We start from the raw sequence: 19,213 nt of genomic DNA on the forward strand, positions 1-19,213 counted from the left end.
GGCTAAATCTTGAACACAGGGGGCTGGTGGAGTGGCTCATGTGGCAGTTTGCCTGCTTACCCTGAGTTCAAACCACAGTACTACCAAGAAACAAAATGCCTTGAACACGGTAAATGGAGCTCTTTTAGTCAAAGCTCCCATACCTGGAACAGCTAGTAGATGTGACAAGATTCTACTCCCTTGGCCCTGGGGGTTGGTCATCTCCAACCAGTAGCTCCTCCGCAATGTGCCAATCAAAACTGACCATTTGCCACAGGTCATGCCTGAAAAAAGTTGGGAAGTTTTGCTCTGAGGCCATTTCCCCAAATGGGGTACACTGGCTAGGTCCCATCCTATATCCTAGTGAGTCTAGTGTGGATGGTCTAAGGTGGGGCTCTGGTATTGCCTTTTTTTTTTAACCCTTAAAGCTCTCTAGATAAGTCTGACCTTACTTGGAATCTCTGTGCTAAGGGTCAAGAAGTTCTGGTGTTTCAATTTAACAAGACTAAAAACAGCAAAGGCTGGTGCCTTGCCTGTTTTCTTGAAGGTACAGAGGAAGGTTCCTCCACTAGATAGAATCAAAGAGCATGGTCGCATTTGTTCACCTTTGCCTGAGAGCCTCAGGCCCTTGGCTCCTGCTTCCTTCTTTCAAAGTCTTAAATGTTATATTTTTTTCTTAAGTATACCTGGTAAGAAGGTGCACAATAGAGGAACTTTATGGTTATGCTGTGTTTCAAATGCCCCCTCCAATCTCATATTGACATTTAGTTGCCATTGCAAGAGTATTAAGAGATTAAGGGACCATTAAGAGGTAATTAAGCTGGGCATGATGGTACACGTCTGAAATCCCAGTACTCCAGAGGCGGAAGTAGGAGGATCACAGTCTGAGACCGGCGGGGCAAAGTTAGTGAAAGACCCTGTCTGAAAAACAAACCAAAACAAAAAGGGCTGGGGGCATATTCAAGTGGTAAACACTTGAGTTTAAATCCCAGTTCTGCCAAAAAAAAAAAAAAAAAGATAATTAATGTCATTACCATCGGAGTATGTTAGTGATGGCAAGAGTGGGTCTTGTTGTAAATTCAGCCTTCTCTTGCCCACCTCCTTCTGTTTTGCATGGGTTCCCTTGCTCTTCTGCCATGTTGTGATGCAGCACAAAGCCGTCACCAATGCCAGTCCCATGCTCTTGGACTTCCTAGCCTTCAGAATCATGAGCAAAATAAACTTCTGTTGTCTCTAAATTACCCAGTCTGTGGTATTCTGTTATAGCAGCAGAAAACGGGCTAAGACAGGTACCATCCTGGGACTCCATGGCACAGACTGCCCAAACTTGGCACAACAGTGAATGAAACTTCTAAGGTTCCTTAGAGGTGAGGGATCCGATAGATACCATTCGGAATTCAGGTTAAACACTTACAGGAATAATAGCATATTTTTAGTTTCTGAAGGCTCTTGCTGGAGCCTGAAAGGGATTTTGAGATCCTAAGAATGGGAGATGCCAGAATCCTACTTCTGCCCCTCTTTCCTAGTCATGTTGACAAGTGAAAAGCAACACACAAACAAACCAACTTCCAGAGACCCCCCCCCTCAGGACAGCCACCTTCCAAAGGCTCCTGGCTGCTACTGAGCCACAGGCCTGGCAACCCATCTGCAGATCTCAGTGGCAGAGTCAAAGCAATGCCAGGGACTGGGCACTTTGCATGACTTGTCTTGCCTTGGATGTCATGTTATCTCATTTCTCCATCCATCCACCCACTCTTCTGTGGTACTGGGGTTTGAACTCAGGGCCTCGTACCTGCTAGGCGAGTGCTCTCCCACTTGAGCCATGGCCTAGGCCCTTCACTCTTTAGAAGGGAAGACAGGGTTCAAGATACAGAATCGATGATGAAGTGCAATGGCTGTGATCATCTGGAAGCCAGAGCCCCTCATCATGTTCGGGTGAGTCATTTAGACATAGAGTGTGAGTCGGAACCCGATCCAGGGATTCTGGAAGTTATATTTTGCACAGCTCCCTCTAAAACAAGCCCAGTTGTTTCTCTGTCCTATGGGTGTTTTGCACGGATGAATTCCTCCTTCTCTGGTCTGTTCCTTTTGAAGCAGAGAGCCACTTCCCTAAAGGCTCTTTCTCAGCTATATTTTTGGGGAGGTGGATGCTGGGGATTGAACCCAGGGCCTTGTGTATACTAAGCACACAATCTGAGCTGTACCCTCCTGCCCAAGGGGCTCATTCTATTGATGCGGTGACCCAATGCCACAATCAACAATTTCATTCTTGGCAGAGACTTAGTGTCTGGTTTTGATTTGGCATTTAGAGATTCATTTGCCTTGATTTTGTTTGACTTACTTGGTCTGGTATTTTGCTACCAAATTCAATTGGTAAGATTTGCAACTGCTGTTCTCGGCACCGAGCTGGCGGGGCAGGATGGGGTCGGGGGGAACCTCATTCATACAAATTATGAAGCAGTTTTATTTTTCCTTTTAGGGAAAAACACCTTAAAATTCTTTCTCTAGGATGGAATTGGGCATGACCATTTTCCTGGTTTTCCCAATAAAAACCGGCTTTGCTCAGAACTCCATGGGAGCGCCTTGTTATTAGGATAAGACAGGAGTCGTGGTTTTGAAGCCCAGCACTAGGCATGATACTTCAGCAAGACCTGGCATTCCCACTTCCTTGGATTTGGAAGGAAGGAGGCTTGATAGAGAATACCTATCTGTTCCTTGAAGTGAGCTGCCAGTTATTCTAGAAATGATGCAGCCAGGGTGGCTGGAGACTGGATTTCCATTTAATCTCCCTTTATTTCCAAATCTTAGTACTCAAGAACAAAATATTGTTGTCAGGATGGATGACAACAAGTTGTTCATGAAAGAGAAAGGTGAAAGATGGAGAGGAATGGGTTAATGGCCTTGGAGGGCTCTAAATATTTTGGCATCTGGGAGCCTGCTCTCACCATCCCAGTAAAGCCAGTCTTTCTGAGAGGTCACAAATGGGAGTCCCCTTGCAGCTGTTGATGACCCCTGCTTTGAAAGACCTCTGTTACCTGCAGAATAAAGTCCAGATTCCTTGGCATGACATTCAAGGTTTTCTCTTCTGCCTCAGTGGAACAGTTACTCCCTGATTCCCTACTCTTATCCCATTTCCTACTGTCTATTCAATGTCACTCATTGTCAATCTTTAGTTTGTTCCCATGTAAGTATGAGTCAGGGGGTAACCTGGCTATTTAGCTAGGAGGATTTCACCCCATTGACGTAAAAATTTCACTTTTAGAATCTACTCTTCAGAAACATTAGAACAACACCCAAAAGATATCTAGGACTGCTGCTTGCTATTATCAGAAGAAGTGTCTACCACATGGAGAATGGTAGAAAGATGACACATTACAGAGCTACTTCACACCTGCTTGAAGTGTGAGTGCCACAGGAAGACACGCTCATATCGTTAGTGAGATAATGCTGTTGGAGGGGTGTGTGCAGTGTCAGCTGGTTTTTATAAAATAATGCTATCTCTGTATTATGTTTAGATATTAAGCCCCACAAACACCAACTCTAACAACAGCTCTCTCTGTGACGAGGGATCCTATTTGTGCTATCCCACTTTTTTTGGGGGGGCTGCTAGAATGGAACCTGGGGCTTTACAAATGCTAAACACATGCTTTACAAGTGAGCTACACCCCAGCCCGACACTTGTTCTTTTGATGTCCTTGGTTTTGTGTTATGATGGAATTATTTTAATAAGGATCATGTCTTAATTTGTGAGCAAATAATAAAGATAAATCTTTTTTTCCCAAAGGTCCAGCTCAGATTCCACCTTCCCTCTAAAGCCTGCCCCTATGGCTCCTGTTTATATGGCAGACTCTGCCTTTGAATCTTTTGGGGGTGACCATGGGCTTGAGATTCAGGGGAGCATTTCTCACACTGAACTGTCATTTGGCCTTTTGTGTTTTATACTTTATTCTCTCAATCAGACTGTGAGCCTCTTACAAGATGAACAAGTGTCTTACTTTTCCTTTTATCCCTGTATTCTCCACTCAATGCCTTGCACCAAGTCCTCAAAAAGATCTGTTTGGAATGGCAGACACCTCTAGCCCCCTTGGCCAGGCTGACCAGATTCCCACACGTGAATACAGGTAGCCACGCAAACATCTCCTAAGCCTCTTGCTGGGTCTGAGACCTATTCCTTTTCAATGCTGTGACCTTGGAGAGATGTACAGAATGTCACCCAACATGGAAAGGAATGGTGGAAGGGGAGAAAGAAAAAGCAAGCCAGTTTCCCAAGAGGTTGTCCAGGCTCTTTCTGCACACACAAGAGGGTGTCACAGGTCCTGTGCTGGGCTCCACTGTGACCTTCAGAGAAGGAACCACTGAGAAAATGATATTTGCATTGCTGAGGAAGCAGGTGAGAGAACCAGCCCTGAAAAATATTCTCCCTGTGGTTGTCCCTAGGACCAACTGCTCAGGCATGGTCAACAAGCACTTCCTTCTTGAGTTCTTTTCTTTTCAGGTTGGTTCACACTATGTAGCCCATGTTAGCCTCAAACTCAAGATCCTCCCACCCCAGCCTCCTGAGTGCTGGGATTATAGGCATGCACCATCATGCCTAGCTTCCCTCTTCTTTTTTTTCTTTTTTTTTGGTGCAGTGATGTTGGATTGAACCCAGAGCCTTGAGTGTGTTAGGCAAGTGCTCTACCACTCAGCCACATCTTCGAGCTCTTTCCCCCTTGGTTTCTAACAGCATCATCTAGATCCTGCAAATGGGACAGCTCAAGAATTTCCTATGCAGCAATTGATGTGGACCCTCCCTGGGATGAGAGGCTTCCTACCCTGGTTTTTAAGACTCTCACCCAGGAGGGCCACTTTGACCATGGAACCTTCTTCTCTATAACCACACCAAGATGTAGTGAGTCCTGTTATTACCCAGGAGGCACCCAGACCCCAGTAAGTTGGAACCCATCACAAAACAGCTGCGTTCCTCTCAGAAAGAAACAGATGGACTGAGGGGAAGAAGAAAAAATGGTAATAACAACACAACAACAAACTGAACTTAACCATGCACCCAAGCAAGAGGCAGCTGTGTTAAATCTAGCCATTTGGAGATAATTGAAAATCTTTAGCACCTTACATTGACAAGATGCAGGCCCAAATGAAAATATTTTTAATTTGAGGGAGCCGAGTGGTTTGGAGGAAGCACTTTTGTGTTGAAGGGTACAGCTAAGGACGACAATATTTACTCACTGGGTCTCTCTGTTCCCTTTCTGGGCGCCCACTGTACTTAGCAAATAGCACTTAATCTCTCACCCTTGACAGTTATTGGAAAAGTTAGATGCGTCTCTCTTTGTTCTGTTCTCTCTCCCTTAAGAGCGAATTCAGGTAACATTTAGATTGGTAAAACCAGTAAGCTGGTTTCCAAAGTTTTCTTGGACCAGGGAAACTGTAATCCAAGGACCTGAAGACTGAGTTTTAAAAGTGTCACCTCAGTCACCCAAGACAAGGGGAAAATCTAAATCAAACTGCTTTTGAAAATCCCCTCTGATACCCAAAAGACTGTGACACAGGTTACTCCAGAGGCACCTGCACACCCATGTTTATTGCAGCACTATTCACAATAGCCAAGTTATGGAAACAGCCGAGATGCCCCACCACTGACGAATGGATTAAGAAAATGTGGTATCTATACACAATGGAATTTTATGCAGCTATGAAGAAGAACAAAATGTTATCATTCGCTGGTAAATGGATGGAACTGGAGAACATTATTCTGAGTAAGGTTAGCCTGGCCCAAAAGACCAAAAATCGTACGTTCTCCCTCATATGTGGACATTAGATCAAGGGCAAACACAAGGGGATTGGACTTTGAGCACATGATAAAAGCGAGAGCACACAAGGGAGGGGTGAGGATAGGTAAGACACCTAAAAAACTAGCTAGCATTTGTTGCCCTTAACGCAGAGAAACTAAAGCAGATACCTTAAAGCAACTGAGGCCATAGGAAAAGGGGACCAGGAACTAGAGAAAAGGTGAGATCAAAAAGAATTAACCTAGAAGGTAACACCCACGCACAGGAAATCAATGTGAGTCAATGCCCTGTATAGCTATCCTTATCTCAACCAGCAAAAACCCTTGTTCTTTCCTATTATTGCTTATACTCTCTCTACAACAAAATTAGAAATAAGGGCAAAATAGTTTCTGCTGGGTATTGAGGGGGTGAGGGGGGAGAGGGAGGGGGCAAAGTGAGTGGTAAGGGAGAGGGTGGGGGCAGGGGGGAGAAATGACCCAAGCCTTGTATGCACATATGAATAATAAAACAATAATAATAAAAAAAAAGAAAATCCCTTCTGCACTGTCACATATTCAGTTAGGTCAGTTTGGGGCCCATAATTCTAAGACAGCCTTGTGTCACTCTTTCTTCTTCACTGCTACTCAAGTTTAAAATCTTATAAATTTCCATACTAAATTACCTCACCCTATCACTAGTAAGATGGAGACTCCTTTACATCCTCTAAAATGATGGGGAGAGAGATTTCCTTTATGTGTAATAAGGAGATCAAGTTTAAAAGGCAGCAGAGAGCTTCTCTTCATCTCCTCAGTACCTTAGCACAGAGCCTAGCACAAAATAAGCACTTAATAAATGCTAACTAGGGACATTCACTGGAGTCTTGCTACTGGGAGGTTTTACTAAGCTTCCTTTCCTTGGGTTGCTCTATCTCGGGGTGTCCTGATCTTGGCACAATTGACACTGGGGCTGGGCAATTATGTTGTAGGGTCTGTCCTGGGCATGTAGCATGTTTAGTGGCACTCCTGACCTCTATCCATTAGATGCCATACCCCAGTTGTGACAATCAAAGGTATCTCCAGACATTGCCAGATGTCCCCAGCAGGCCAAACTATCCCTCTCGGAGAACCATTGCTTTGTATTTACATAGATCAATGAAGAGTTTAAAAGGCACAGAAACATAGAACTGGGGATGTAACAGTTCATAGTATGTGCAAGGCTCTGGCTTTGATCCCCAGAACCAGAAGAAGGAGAAGGAAGAAGGAGAAAGAGAAGGAGAAAGAAGGAAAAGAAAAAAAAAAGAAATACAATTGAGCTAGATATGGTGGCACATGTCATAATCCCAGCACTTGGGAGGCAGAGTCAAAAGGATTTCTACATAAGCATGACCCTGTCTGGAAGGAAGGAAGGAGAAGAAAAGGGAAGAAAAAGAAAGAAAGGAAGGAAGGAAGCAGGCCAGGTATGGTGGTGCATTCTTATAATCCCTAGCATTCAGGTGGCTAAAGCAGCACGATGAGGAATTTGAGACCAATATAGCAAGGCCTTGTCTCCAAAAACCAACCAACCAACCAACCAATCAACCAAACAAACAGAAAGCCAAAGCACACACACAGGAAAGTCCTCTACTTCTCCACTTTTCCCACTAGAGAATTATATTTCCTTTTTCTTTTCCTACCTTTGTACTGGAGGCATGTCTGAAGCTATGTGTTCCTCCACATGCCCAGCTGTGTCTCTGGGACAGAGCTTCAAGGGACAGCACAGAGGAGACCAGTAAGGCACCATTTTCTCTGGTCATGTCCCATGTTACCACGGAAGCCAAGGTCTATGAAAGCCTAGTGGACGGGGGGGAGCAGGTGTACCAGACTTGACCACGAGCTAATACCAATGGCCTCCAAGGGAGATCTCTCTGAGCTTGACTTTGAGACTGTCCAGATTGGACTGTTTTGCAGGCTGGCTGTTGGGATTTGCCCTTACACCACAAAGCTGCCAACTCAGCCATCCGGGAACAGTCTCTCTGCCTGTGCCCTCTGCAGACATGCTACGACTTATCGACTTACCGTGCAGAGCTCCTCGTTCCTCCTCTAGTATCTTCACCTTGAAATCTTGGCAGAGCATCAGAGTCACGATGGAAATCTTGGCATAAGCCAGAAGTCACACATTAGCCTCATCACACTCACAACCTGCCTGGCACCCGGCTTTCCTCTCTGCTGTTGGGCATGCTGACGTATGCTGTCTGTGTAACCTGGTGCAGGCCTTTCTGACTTTCTTGAGTCTTGGTGTCTGCGCTGACTAATGGAGGTTCTCTCCACTTGAGAAACTGCTCCCTGCAGGAGTCTCCAGTTGATAGAGCAATAAAACTTGAGGCTAAGAGGTTCTTGGGAGCTGAAACTCAAGCCTTTGATTTGGATAATAGCAACACTGAGAAAATGTGAATAAGGAGTGTTCTGTTCTGGGGCTATCAGCTGATCCTGAGTCCCCAAAGTGTCCTTATGAATCCCTAGTTAGTGGTGGCACAAATGTTGTCAGGCAGAGGGCAGCCAGTAGAAAATTTCCAGCTCTGGTCACCTTAATGAGAGAGATACGTGGAGGTTTCCGGGGAGAAACGGGAAAAGAAAAGACAGGCTTCAAGCCCCTCCTTTACCCTGAGTGGCATCATGTGTGACAGTAGCTGGGTGGGGAGGTATGCCCCAGATAACCCTGGTCTGGATTCATTAGCATCAAACATCTCGGGCTCTGCGCACGAGCACAGGAAGTGTGATCCTGTATAGGATGCTGACATGGCCAACTGACAAGGATGGATTGAAAGAAAAAAACCCATAAGGCAGTCAGCCTCGGATTTAAAAAAAAGAACTCTGATTCACAACTGTTAGCTTAATGGCAACAAATTCATTTTCTTTGATAGAATACTCGCTTTGAAATTGTCACTGCTGGAAGAAAAAACAAAGCTCCTGGTGCATCACTCATTCATTCAACAATCGTTGAAGGAACATCTGCTTAGTGCTGGGGCTGTGGTAGCTCCTGAGTGTGTGGGAATAAAGAACAAGTGGCTCTCGTCTGCATGAAGCACAGGCGATGCTGTGAGCTGGCACGAGCTAGAGTGATCTAACATGATCTAGCGTGAGTTAGCGCTGCTGAATATGTTCTAACGTGATCTACAATGAGCAAGCACGATGTACCACGAACTGGCATGAGCCAGTGTGATCTAACACCATCTACCATGATGCAACACAAGCTACCATGATCTAGAAGCCACAGACCAGAGAGTGGCTTGGGGAAACTTGCTCAGAAAGCTCACGAGGGGACCTGGTGTTTGGGCTGAATTCTAAAGCAGGCCTGGTGAGGGGTTTTAACCAGAGTGACAAGGTCAGGTTTCATTTTAGAAGGGCACTCTTGTGGGAGGGAGAAGGGTGTTAATTATTTACAGTGTGCTGAGTAGAAACGCACTGTGCCATCTGAATTGTAGCTTTTTTTATTTTCAGTCTCTGGCATATTCACAGTAGATACACAACCAAAACAGCCTAGGAAACTCATCCTTCTCCCGGATGGTGAGTTCCGATGACAGCCTGGGATTCGGGGGGTCCAATGATGGTGGGCTGGAATCACAAGGGAGCCCATACACATTCTTTTTACTGCAGGCTCCACAGTATGCCTACAGCCCTCTGCGGTTGAATTGACAGGTTTATGGAGGAAGAATTCTTCCTGGGACATGGGCCAGCAGGTCCTCTGGAGCAGGACTTGACAAGGAGTGTGCAGGGCTGAGCCTTCCGGGACCCTTTTCTTCCACATCTATTAAGTTACCCTTAGATTCCAGGACAGTCAGAGGTGCCTCTTTGTGTGAGAGCTGGACCCAGAACTCCACTCAGCTCCAACAACCTCTTCCTCCAGAGCAGGGCTCCCTAGCCTAGCACCACTGACATTTGGGGGAGACAATTCTTATAAAGGGGTGTCCTTTGCTTTATGTGATGTTTAGCAGTATCCCCAGCCTCTACTCACTAAATGCCAGCAGCTATGCTGTGGGGCAATTGTCTTTGTGGGGAGAATTGCCCCCAGTGAGAGCTGTTCTAGAAGACGGTTTTCCATTCTGTGTGCGTCATTCTATTTCCATTCACCTTCCATCCATCTTCCTGGATCTCTTGCAGCATCCAGAACAACCGACTCCTCTCCTTCCTCTTGCAACTTGCACTCCCTGACACACCCTCTTTGTCTTCCTCCTAACTCCTCTAGACTCCTGGTGCCTCTCATCCTCTTCCTGGTCTCCCTTAGGCTTGGACCCATTACACTCTAGGCTTTCTCCCTCTCATCCATTCCCGGGATTCTAAATGTCTTCTTGCCAACTTTCTCTCCAGGCCACACCTCTCACCTGAGCCCCAGACCCATTTCTCTTTGTTCTGGATGTTCACTGGCATCTAGATGTTCCAAGTTCACTCACCTCACCTTCCTCTAAAATCTATTCCTCTTCTTACCTTCCCATTTCAGGAATGGCACTTCCATCTATCTGTTGCCCACACCAGAATCCTTAGGGTCAACTGACTCCTCCTTCTTTCTCACCCCCATATGCAGTCCATGACCAATCCTTGTCACTTCTATCTTCAAAATATATCTCAAGCCGGGTTGTGATCATGCACACCTGCAATCCCAGCACTCAGGAGGCAGAGGTGGGAAGATTGGGGATTCAAGTCCAGCCTAGGCTACATAGTGAGACCCTGTCTCAAAAAAAAAAAAAAAAAAAAATCAAAATAATCTGTGGTCAGTCTCCCAGTTCAAGCCACCATGTGACCTAAGCAACCAATGATTCAAATAACTCCAATGACCTTGGAAGTCCCCTGATTTCCACTCCTCCCTTCTCTAGTGCACTGGTCATCTGAAATAATCTTTGAAAAGCATAAATCAGACCATAGGGTGCCAATTTCAACCCCTTCAAAGAGATTCTATTGTACTTGAATAAAATCTAAATGTCTTAACATAACCCCTTCCTCCTTTGCAACCTCCCTTTGTCTTATTTTTGGGCTATGCTGCACCATATTGGCCTTCTTTCATACATGTAACCATGGGGCTCCTGCACATTGTGCTCTCTGCTTACAATGCTGTCCCCCAACTCTTTTACCCTGCAGGGCTCAGCATCAGTGTCATTTCTTCCAGAACATTCCACAGAGAGTACCCCATACTCTTCATTTCACTTTCCCTACTATAGTCTACTCTTCTGTGCTTCCTGCTTGTGCTTGAGACTTTAAACTCTGTATGTATCTATGAAATCATTTCTCTACTGTTTGGTTCTCCTGCTACATTGGAAGTGTCATGGGGGAAGGGACCCTGAGTATCTCTTTTGCTCATTGGCTTATCTCTTGTCTTAACCTCCTATGTCATACTTGGTGAGTATTCAGTAAACATTTATTGGACAAGTGACTATTCACCTCTCATTTCCTTGGTCAGATTGCTTCCAGGGAAAAATACTTTATGATCCAGGGAAAGAGGTGTGAATGTGTCCATGAATGACTCTTTGAAGCATCTGTGAGAGAGCTCCACAAATGTCTGTAAATGAAAAGAAGCTTCTAGAAGTGGTTCTTGGGAGTAGAAAGCACAGGGAAATGAGCCAGGTACTTGATGACCCTAAAGGAGACTTGTTGACTTCATTAATATTCCCTACTTCCCCAAGCATTGTATGCACATATGAATAATAAAAAAAATAATAAAATAAATGTACTGATCTAAAAATTCAAACTTAAAAAAAAATAAAATAAAATGAATACAATGAAAAAAATTAAAAAAATAAAAGTGTTGATTGAGTCAATGGTCCAAGGAAGTGAAAAAAAAAAAATTCCCTACTTGTCCCAAGACTTTCCGCTGAATTAAGAAGGCACTCTCTAAGGACCACACAGAACCGCACCAATGCATTCTGGGCAGAAGAGCTGAAATTAGTTCAGTTTTTTGGCATCACTACCTTCTTGGAAGACCAGAGCTGCCAGAGAGACGTCTGTCCGGTAGGAGAGTAGTCCCCTGCACCAACAGACATAGAAAAGATGGGACAACGACTTCCCCAATGCTTTGACTATTATCAAAGCCCCAGTAAGTCTTGTGGGCTTGGTAGGAAACCACAGAAGTGTCGTTCGTTGCAGAGGGAGACAAGGGGAGGGCAGATGAGCCCTGTTTTATCCTTCCCATTGGCACCGTTACTCAAAGAGAGTTTATCCAAAAGTGCACAGGTGTGGTTGGCTGCAGAGTGTACTATAAGTTGATGGTGACAATATGCTCGGTGTGACAGAGTCACTCTAGCCCTCTAAGGGACAGCAACTAAAGATCCCAAGCCTGCAATTAAGCAGCTATACATCTGCTCAAGACCAGGTAAGACTTTTCTATCTAAATGAATTTCAAAATGTGGAGGCAGAAGATCTGAATCCCAGGGCAGCCCAGTTTGTGTGTGACCTGTGGAATTCACTTTTAATAGGCTTATTTATTACATTTTCAATCAGCCTTAATAAATCTGAGAAGAGAGTTTCAAGGTCTATGTGGACGGCTCAAGGACAAGCCTAGGGCCCTGGTTCCAAACATATTGCGATTGGCTGTGTGATGCTAAACAACAAAAATAGTCCTGCATCTGTTGTCATTACCAGGCTGGGACAGTATTTACAAGCAGGTCACTCAAGTTCCATCAGTGGCCATTAATAAAATACTAACAGAATATAAATGGTGACTTGTACTACAAGAAAATAAAAAGGGAGCAGGAAATCAAAGGGCAGATTCTGGTAGGGGAGAAACCAGAGGGCAAGCTATTCTTTGAAATGTATTCTCAGCCAAGAAGAACAAAGAAGCCCTCCTGGAGGAGCCTGCTATTTTTGAGAGAATGGTTCTCGGTCAACACGAGCTATCAAAGTTTTAAGGATTTATCGAGGGCTTTCTTTATGTTAAACTCCAAAGATACAAATAAAATATAGTTCAGGAGAGAGTTGCAGTGGTGCATGACTGTAATCTCAGCACTCAGAGGCTGAGGCAGGAGGAGCGTGAGTTGAGGCTAGCCTGGGCTATACAGTAAGACCCTATCTCAAAAAAAATCAAAACCAAAACCAAATCAAAGCAAAAAATATATATCGAGTCTATGCCCTCACAGAGCATGCAGCTGGGGAGACAGGGAACGGTTTTTTCAGAGAGGCCAGTGTGTTGGATGTTAAATATTGATTTAACACACGCTGATGGCAGAGTTGGACAGATGGAAAGCTAAATGGAAACAGAATAGCAACCAGGGCCAGCGATGGGCCCTGAGAAACAGGTCTCAATTTTGAGACCTTATTAAAGAACCCAGCAAGATATGACACCAACACAAAGACAGATGAAAGACTCCCAGGTTAGGAGACACTTAACATAGATATATGTATATATCTATGTTAATGCTGAATGAACAAATGAATCTCTTCCACGTGCCATCCATCTACTGCTTACCTCGGATTCTTTGTAGTAGCGTTCTGGAATTTCATCACAAGCAATATCAATAAAGCAAACTTCTCTCTCCAGGTCTTTGGCTTCATTGTCAAAAATCTGAAAGGGCAGAGACATATATCAAAGGTTAGTGATGCCAAGGAAATCCTCCAAGGTGCTGGTGGGTCAGTATAACCATGCCCAAGGCAGAATAACACCCCACAGCGTGCCTCACGTGGCTTGGCACCCCTGGCGAGAGCTTTCACCTGCCACAGTATGTGCAGGAATCATGAAAGGCTTTTATTCATCGCTTAGGTTTTGTCACATCAGAGGCAGGTATGGCATCCATCACCACGTGGTGAGGGGTAGAAGAAAAAGCGGACTGTTTTTAGAAGTTCAAGAATGAGGAAATAAATCTCTTCCAGAAACCTCTTCCAAAACTGAAGTCTGCCAATGTTTGGCAGTTATCTGAACAGGGTGGGGGCAGGGGGTGAAGAGACGGCCAAAGGTTGGGTGAGATTTCAGATAAAACCCAGTGATACAGCCCAAGATTTAGAGAAGAAAAATGTGTGCACGTTTTCATTAAAAATTATTACATATACTTAATTTCACAAATAATGCACGCTCAACGCAGAAAACACAGATGAACAAAAAGATAAACCGTGGCCCCATTGCCCAGGGGTAAACATGTATTTTTCTTGATCACTTAATGGTACAATTTCCTTGGTACATGTAACAACATATAGCTTGGTAAGATACCGAGATGGCTTCCTGCCAGTCTTCCTGCCACTGGTCCAGAATGTCCATTAATTGCCCCTCAAAAATGCTAAAAAAAAAACCCCCAAAACCCCACAATATATACATATAAACTTTGGCAGACTAAGATCCTCTAGTGTTTCTCCTTGCCACTTTTTTTTTGGTCCAAAGGATGAGCAATGTGGTGAAGGACAGTAACTAGTCCAAGTTTGGAAAATGACTTTACCCTCGGAGGAAGTCTTAGCAGCATCCCCACCTCACTGCGGAGCTAGTTCCTGCAGGGACTCATCAGCTAACAATAATTACATCAGACTCTTCAGAAAGGAATGGAATATTTTGGAAGGACAGAATGGCTGACGCCTGAGAACACTGCCTTGACTCAAATTTGATGCTTATTAATACCATGACCTCCTACAAGACAGCACCTGAGGACTCTACCTGCTATACTCTCTTTTTCACTTGCATCTCAAGGTGACAATGTTAGTCCTTTCCAAATGCTTTCTGAGTAACATTCGTGCTGATAGTTATCCTCCAAGTCTGCTGTCTGCTCTGTGGTCTATTTTCTTCTAACTGCTTGGAGGCCAGATTGACTCCCCAGTCTGGCCTGAGATGGCCACTGTAGTTTCCTGAAAGGCAGAGACAGGCTGGTTCTTAGATCAGCCCTGATTCCTTCTGCCTCTTAAAGTCAAGTGCTTTGGAACCCTCCTAACGTGTTTAGGTGGGACAGATGAAGTGACTAGAAATGAAAGAGACAGTAGACAAACAAGTTCAAGTTTGAGTGGAGAAATAAGTTGTGAAATGAAATACTGAGTTTCAGACTGTGTGAGTCACAGGCATTCTCTCTCTCTCTTTGCCTCTTTCTTTCTCCCCCCCTTCCCTCCCTCCCTCTTTCCTTCCTTCCTCTATTTCTCTCTTTCAAGTGTAAGCCAAGAGAAGAAAGGCACTTGTTTCATTAAGAAGACAAATAGAACACCCCAGAGGGGAACGAGCTTCTAGAGAGTAAAGTTAAAAAGAGTTGGCACTTATTGGTAGAATCTATTGGATTCAAAGAAAGGGAAATAAGCAGACATTGAGAGGACTACTGACAGGTCATGAGCTTTACTTGATGTAATTCAAACTTTCTGAGCACTGTTGTGTCAGGTATGTTATTGCCTCTCAGCTCTAATTCTACCCTTCAGTCCCTGGTGTGATAAGGGACTGGACCCTGTAAGCATTTCTCCTCTGGAGTGAGCACTATGTAAGCCTTGTCAGTAGAGGGCACCAAAGGGACACCATAGGAGGAAGGGGCTGCTCTGCTAGGTGTGGATCTTGGAGGCTGGAGAGTCTGTGGTGGGGACATTAAGTGATGCTCTGTCCCACTGTGTGCCTAGAGGACAGATTTGCTTATGCCCTTACAGCCATGGCCCAGACCCAGGAACAACGCCATAGTGGCCCTCCTGATGTAGGGACCATGCCCTTCAGGCCTTGCACGTGCCAGTGCACAACTGTCCACCAACCTCATCTTTTTTGTGCCCCAGAAGGCTTTCTGCTGCTCAGTGACTTTCTGACTGCTCAGTGACTGGACCAGCTTTGGTTCAGGCAAACTGGCGAACTTCTCCACCATCCTGTGGGCTACAACCACACCTTGTGCAGTGACATGGGAACCCTAGCCATGGAAAGCAAAACTTTCCAAGTTCATCCTTCATTGGATTCTCTCTCAGCTTTCTGGAACCCTTTGGGGTTTCTTTCTCTCTCAATAGTTGCTTCTATCAAAGATTAATAAGTCCTTATTACTTTCTTCTGTTCAAATTATTGTGTGATTTCTGTCTCCTGCTTGGGCCCGGACTGACAAATTCATTGCATGTACGTGTTGCCACAGACTTTGAGGATTACAGAGACAGTGAGGCCTGAGTTCCTGCCCTTAAAAAGTCACCATCTAGTTGAAGAGACAGACTAGGAGGCTTTTACCAAAAATACAAGACAGAATAAAGTAAATACTACAAAAGAACAAAAAGAACAGGCTGTAAATCTAGGAGAAGAGCCATTAATGTTGACTCAACATTATGAGGATTATAATATTAGTCCCTGTTTTCTTTTCTGTGTGTATCTGTGTGTAGGGTGAGGGTGCTGGGGATCGAACCCAGGACTTTGACAGGCTAGGCAAGAGCTCTACCACTGAGCGCCCCTTATTCTCAGTTTTCAGATAAGAAAACCCAGGCTTAAATGAGTAAAGAGCTTTGCTTAAGGTCAGTCAGTCAGTAAAGAAGCGTAGAATGGAGGTCAAACCTGCAGGCTGCACAACCAGGCTCCGCTGTGATAAAAGGCTGCCTCTTAGTAGCCAGCTGAGAAGATGAATATCCGCCGTAAAATGCTTCCTGCTTCTTTCTAGAAAGATGGTTCTCCTCCTGCTACTTAGAAAATGGGTGTTCTGGCAGACATCACAGGGCATGTTGTAAGCCTTGGGTTCTTTTGTTCTTTTGGTGAACAGCTGAGTCCTTCTATTTAGATAGGACCTCTGGTCTCCTTCATTAACATGATGCTTAACTTGTGCCCAAGTCCATGAAATACCAAGCACCAGAGAGTCTGCATGACTTCAACTTCAGAGTAAACATTGTGTGGGGGGGAGGGGTTCCCTTCCACCTGAACAAAGGCACAGATGATCACTTGGAGGACCTCGACATTCTTTTCAGGCATGAGATGACAAATAGTCTACATTTCCAATAAAGAAAATATCTCCTAGTGATTGATTTGCAATTTTAGGAGATGCCCTGCAGTGGTGCTCGGAGCACCATTCAACACTTGACAATGGTTACTGAAGAGTTGAAGGCATTAGCTTCGACTTTCCAAAGAGGAGTTTGCTTCCTCCTGGCCTTAGTTTCCTTTCCTACATCTGAGCGCCATTTCCTTGATTGAAAGCACTCTAATTTCCCACAATTCCCAAGAGAGCTCAACATAGAGTGGAAACTCCTTGTATGGGCTGATGGGTCCTATAGTAGGAATGGGAGCCGAGTTGAATCCAGTTATCTTCTCTGTCTGTGTAAGCTGTGGCAGATCTCTGCATCTTTTGGGAGGGCCTTCATGTCAGTGTCCACACAATAAAAAGCTTAGTCTGGGTGGATGGGCATCAGGGAGCCTGTGAAAGATCTTAGGATGGATGCACAATTCGGGCAGGTGAGTTTTTCTGACTATCCACAGAGATCTGTGGCCCTAACAAGGATGAAGATTAAGTAACCTGGATGACCACTAAAACTCCTTTCAGTGAAGTCTGTGATGTGAAGAGTGATCTTGGGAGATGTTAGGCTCCACATCTAGCTCCTTGGCTTGTTCCTTCAGCCTGCATAGCAAGTCAACTTGGGTGGTGGACAGAGGGACTGTGGTGGAGTAACTGAAGGGCACAGCAAGATAAGACATGCTCAGGTGAGTGCAAGATCCAGAATGACGCCAACACTGTTACAAACAGACAGCTTAGCTGGGATGACACTGGACAAGAGTGATCATTTGAGGTCCCCCAGAAGATGCAGCAGCAACTGCCAGAGTTCTGGTCCAATAGCAGCTCTGTGAGGTGCAGGGAAGGATCAGATGAGGTTGTGTTAGGACGATATGCATCCTGCTGACACATCAAACCAAGGCTTCGGGACTGCACCTGACACTGGAGAGACGTGCACCTTCATGGGTTTCTTTGCTTTGGGAGCAGAATTTGTCTTCTTCTGACATGGGGACATGGGTTTGGGAGTTAACTGAGGTACTTTCCCTATGTCACCAGTAGGAATGTTCTCATCTTTGACGATTTGTCATAGACACTATATTAATCTGTTTCCCTTGCTATAATGAAATACCTAAGGCAGGCTAATTTTATAAAGAAAAGAGGTTCACTCAGGTCACATTTCTGGAGGGCATGGAGCCAGCATCAACTTAGTTTAGGTGATGACTTTACGGTGGATGGCAGGATTGCACGTGAGAGGGAGAAATAACATTGCCAAACAGGAAGTCAGAGAAAGAGAGAGGAGAGAGAGAGACATTGGGGTCCCACAGTCCCTTCTGGGGTAAAGTCCCAAGTAACCTAAAGACCTCCCATTTGGCCCCATCTCTTCATGTTCCACTCTCTCAACTGACACCTTGGAGGCCAGGTTTCGAACACATGATCCTTTGAGGGAAACCATACTGAAACCATGGCAGTGTGCAGGGGCAAACATGTTTATCCTCCCCCTCTCCTATCTACCCACAGATCATCTGCGCTGGATTTTGGTGCCAATCTGGTTGACTGCCCTGACCTCCACCCTGATTAGGGAATAAAAGCCCAAGAAGACAAATTCCTTTTTAAGAAGACTGGGCAATACTAAATGAGAAGGCGAATCTCCTGGAAAAAAAAATACAATCTTACAGATTCCAAAATAAAAAGGGAGAAAATATCCCTTTTTTTGGTAAAGCATTTTAGCAGTAAGTATCATGTGCCTTAAATTTTTTCATATATTTTGACCTAGTAAGTTTATGTCTTGAAAACTTATCTTAAGGACTGACTTTTCAATAAAGGTATGGCTTTATACACAAAAATTTTCATTGCAACATTACTGTAATGGCAAGGGGGGAGGAAGATAAGGGAAAAAAAGCTTAAACATCCCACGGCGGTTGATTGACCACATAAATTAGGATAAATCACTTGATGAGCTATTACACGTGCATAACACTCTAGAATTCTCCTTGGACAGGGGCGTCTTTCTAGACTTTGTGATCTTTTCTGTTTAATGTCTAGATTTTGTGAGTTTTCTTGTTAAATTCCATCTACTTGGGATGGTTCATATAAAACCACAATCCACAATCCTGAGAATCATGGAATTCACAGTCCCATTCTCTATAAGGGCAACTTTCACAGTTTCAGATTCAGCTTAAAGGCTCAGGGTATAGCTCAGTGGTACTTGCCTCGCATACTCAAACCTTGGGTTCAATTCCCAGCTCTGCAGGGGCAAAACAAATCTAAGCTTAGATGAGAACTCTGTACTTTCACACAATTTCTCTATAAACATAAAAGTGCTCTAAAAATAAAGTCTATTATTTATTTATTATTTATTTTTACAAAACTGAGATGTGTGTTGGGGGTAGGTTCAAGCCTGTGATTGTGTGGAGTTTTAATCCTGCCATATGTTTACACTACTGGAAGATGCAGGGTGGACAGGGCTGATTGGTAGAGATTTTCAGGAAAATCTACCAGTCATCTCATTTCATGCTTTGGATACGATTAAAAAGACAAAGAGGCCTGGCTAACACCGTTCTCCTGTCCTGTAAGTTTGACATCTGGGAAGCAATTAATTAAGACATACCAAGAAATCAGGGTC

General features: G+C 44.5%; 1 protein-coding gene across 1 annotated transcript in view; it reads right to left on the reverse strand.

The window, feature by feature from the left end:
- The window catches only part of Pitpnc1 (phosphatidylinositol transfer protein cytoplasmic 1), a 245,535-nt gene that overhangs the window by 35,796 nt on the left and 190,526 nt on the right, over positions 1-19,213 (reverse strand). Inside the window, exon 6 of the mRNA XM_074045478.1 lies at positions 13,173-13,268. Coding sequence (XP_073901579.1) covers positions 13,173-13,268 — 96 coding nt within the window. The remainder of the gene's footprint in view (positions 1-13,172; positions 13,269-19,213) is intronic.

The sequence above is a fragment of the Castor canadensis genome, chromosome 11, assembly GCF_047511655.1.
Source record: "Castor canadensis chromosome 11, mCasCan1.hap1v2, whole genome shotgun sequence".
In the NCBI taxonomy this organism is placed as follows: Eukaryota; Metazoa; Chordata; class Mammalia; order Rodentia; family Castoridae; genus Castor; species Castor canadensis.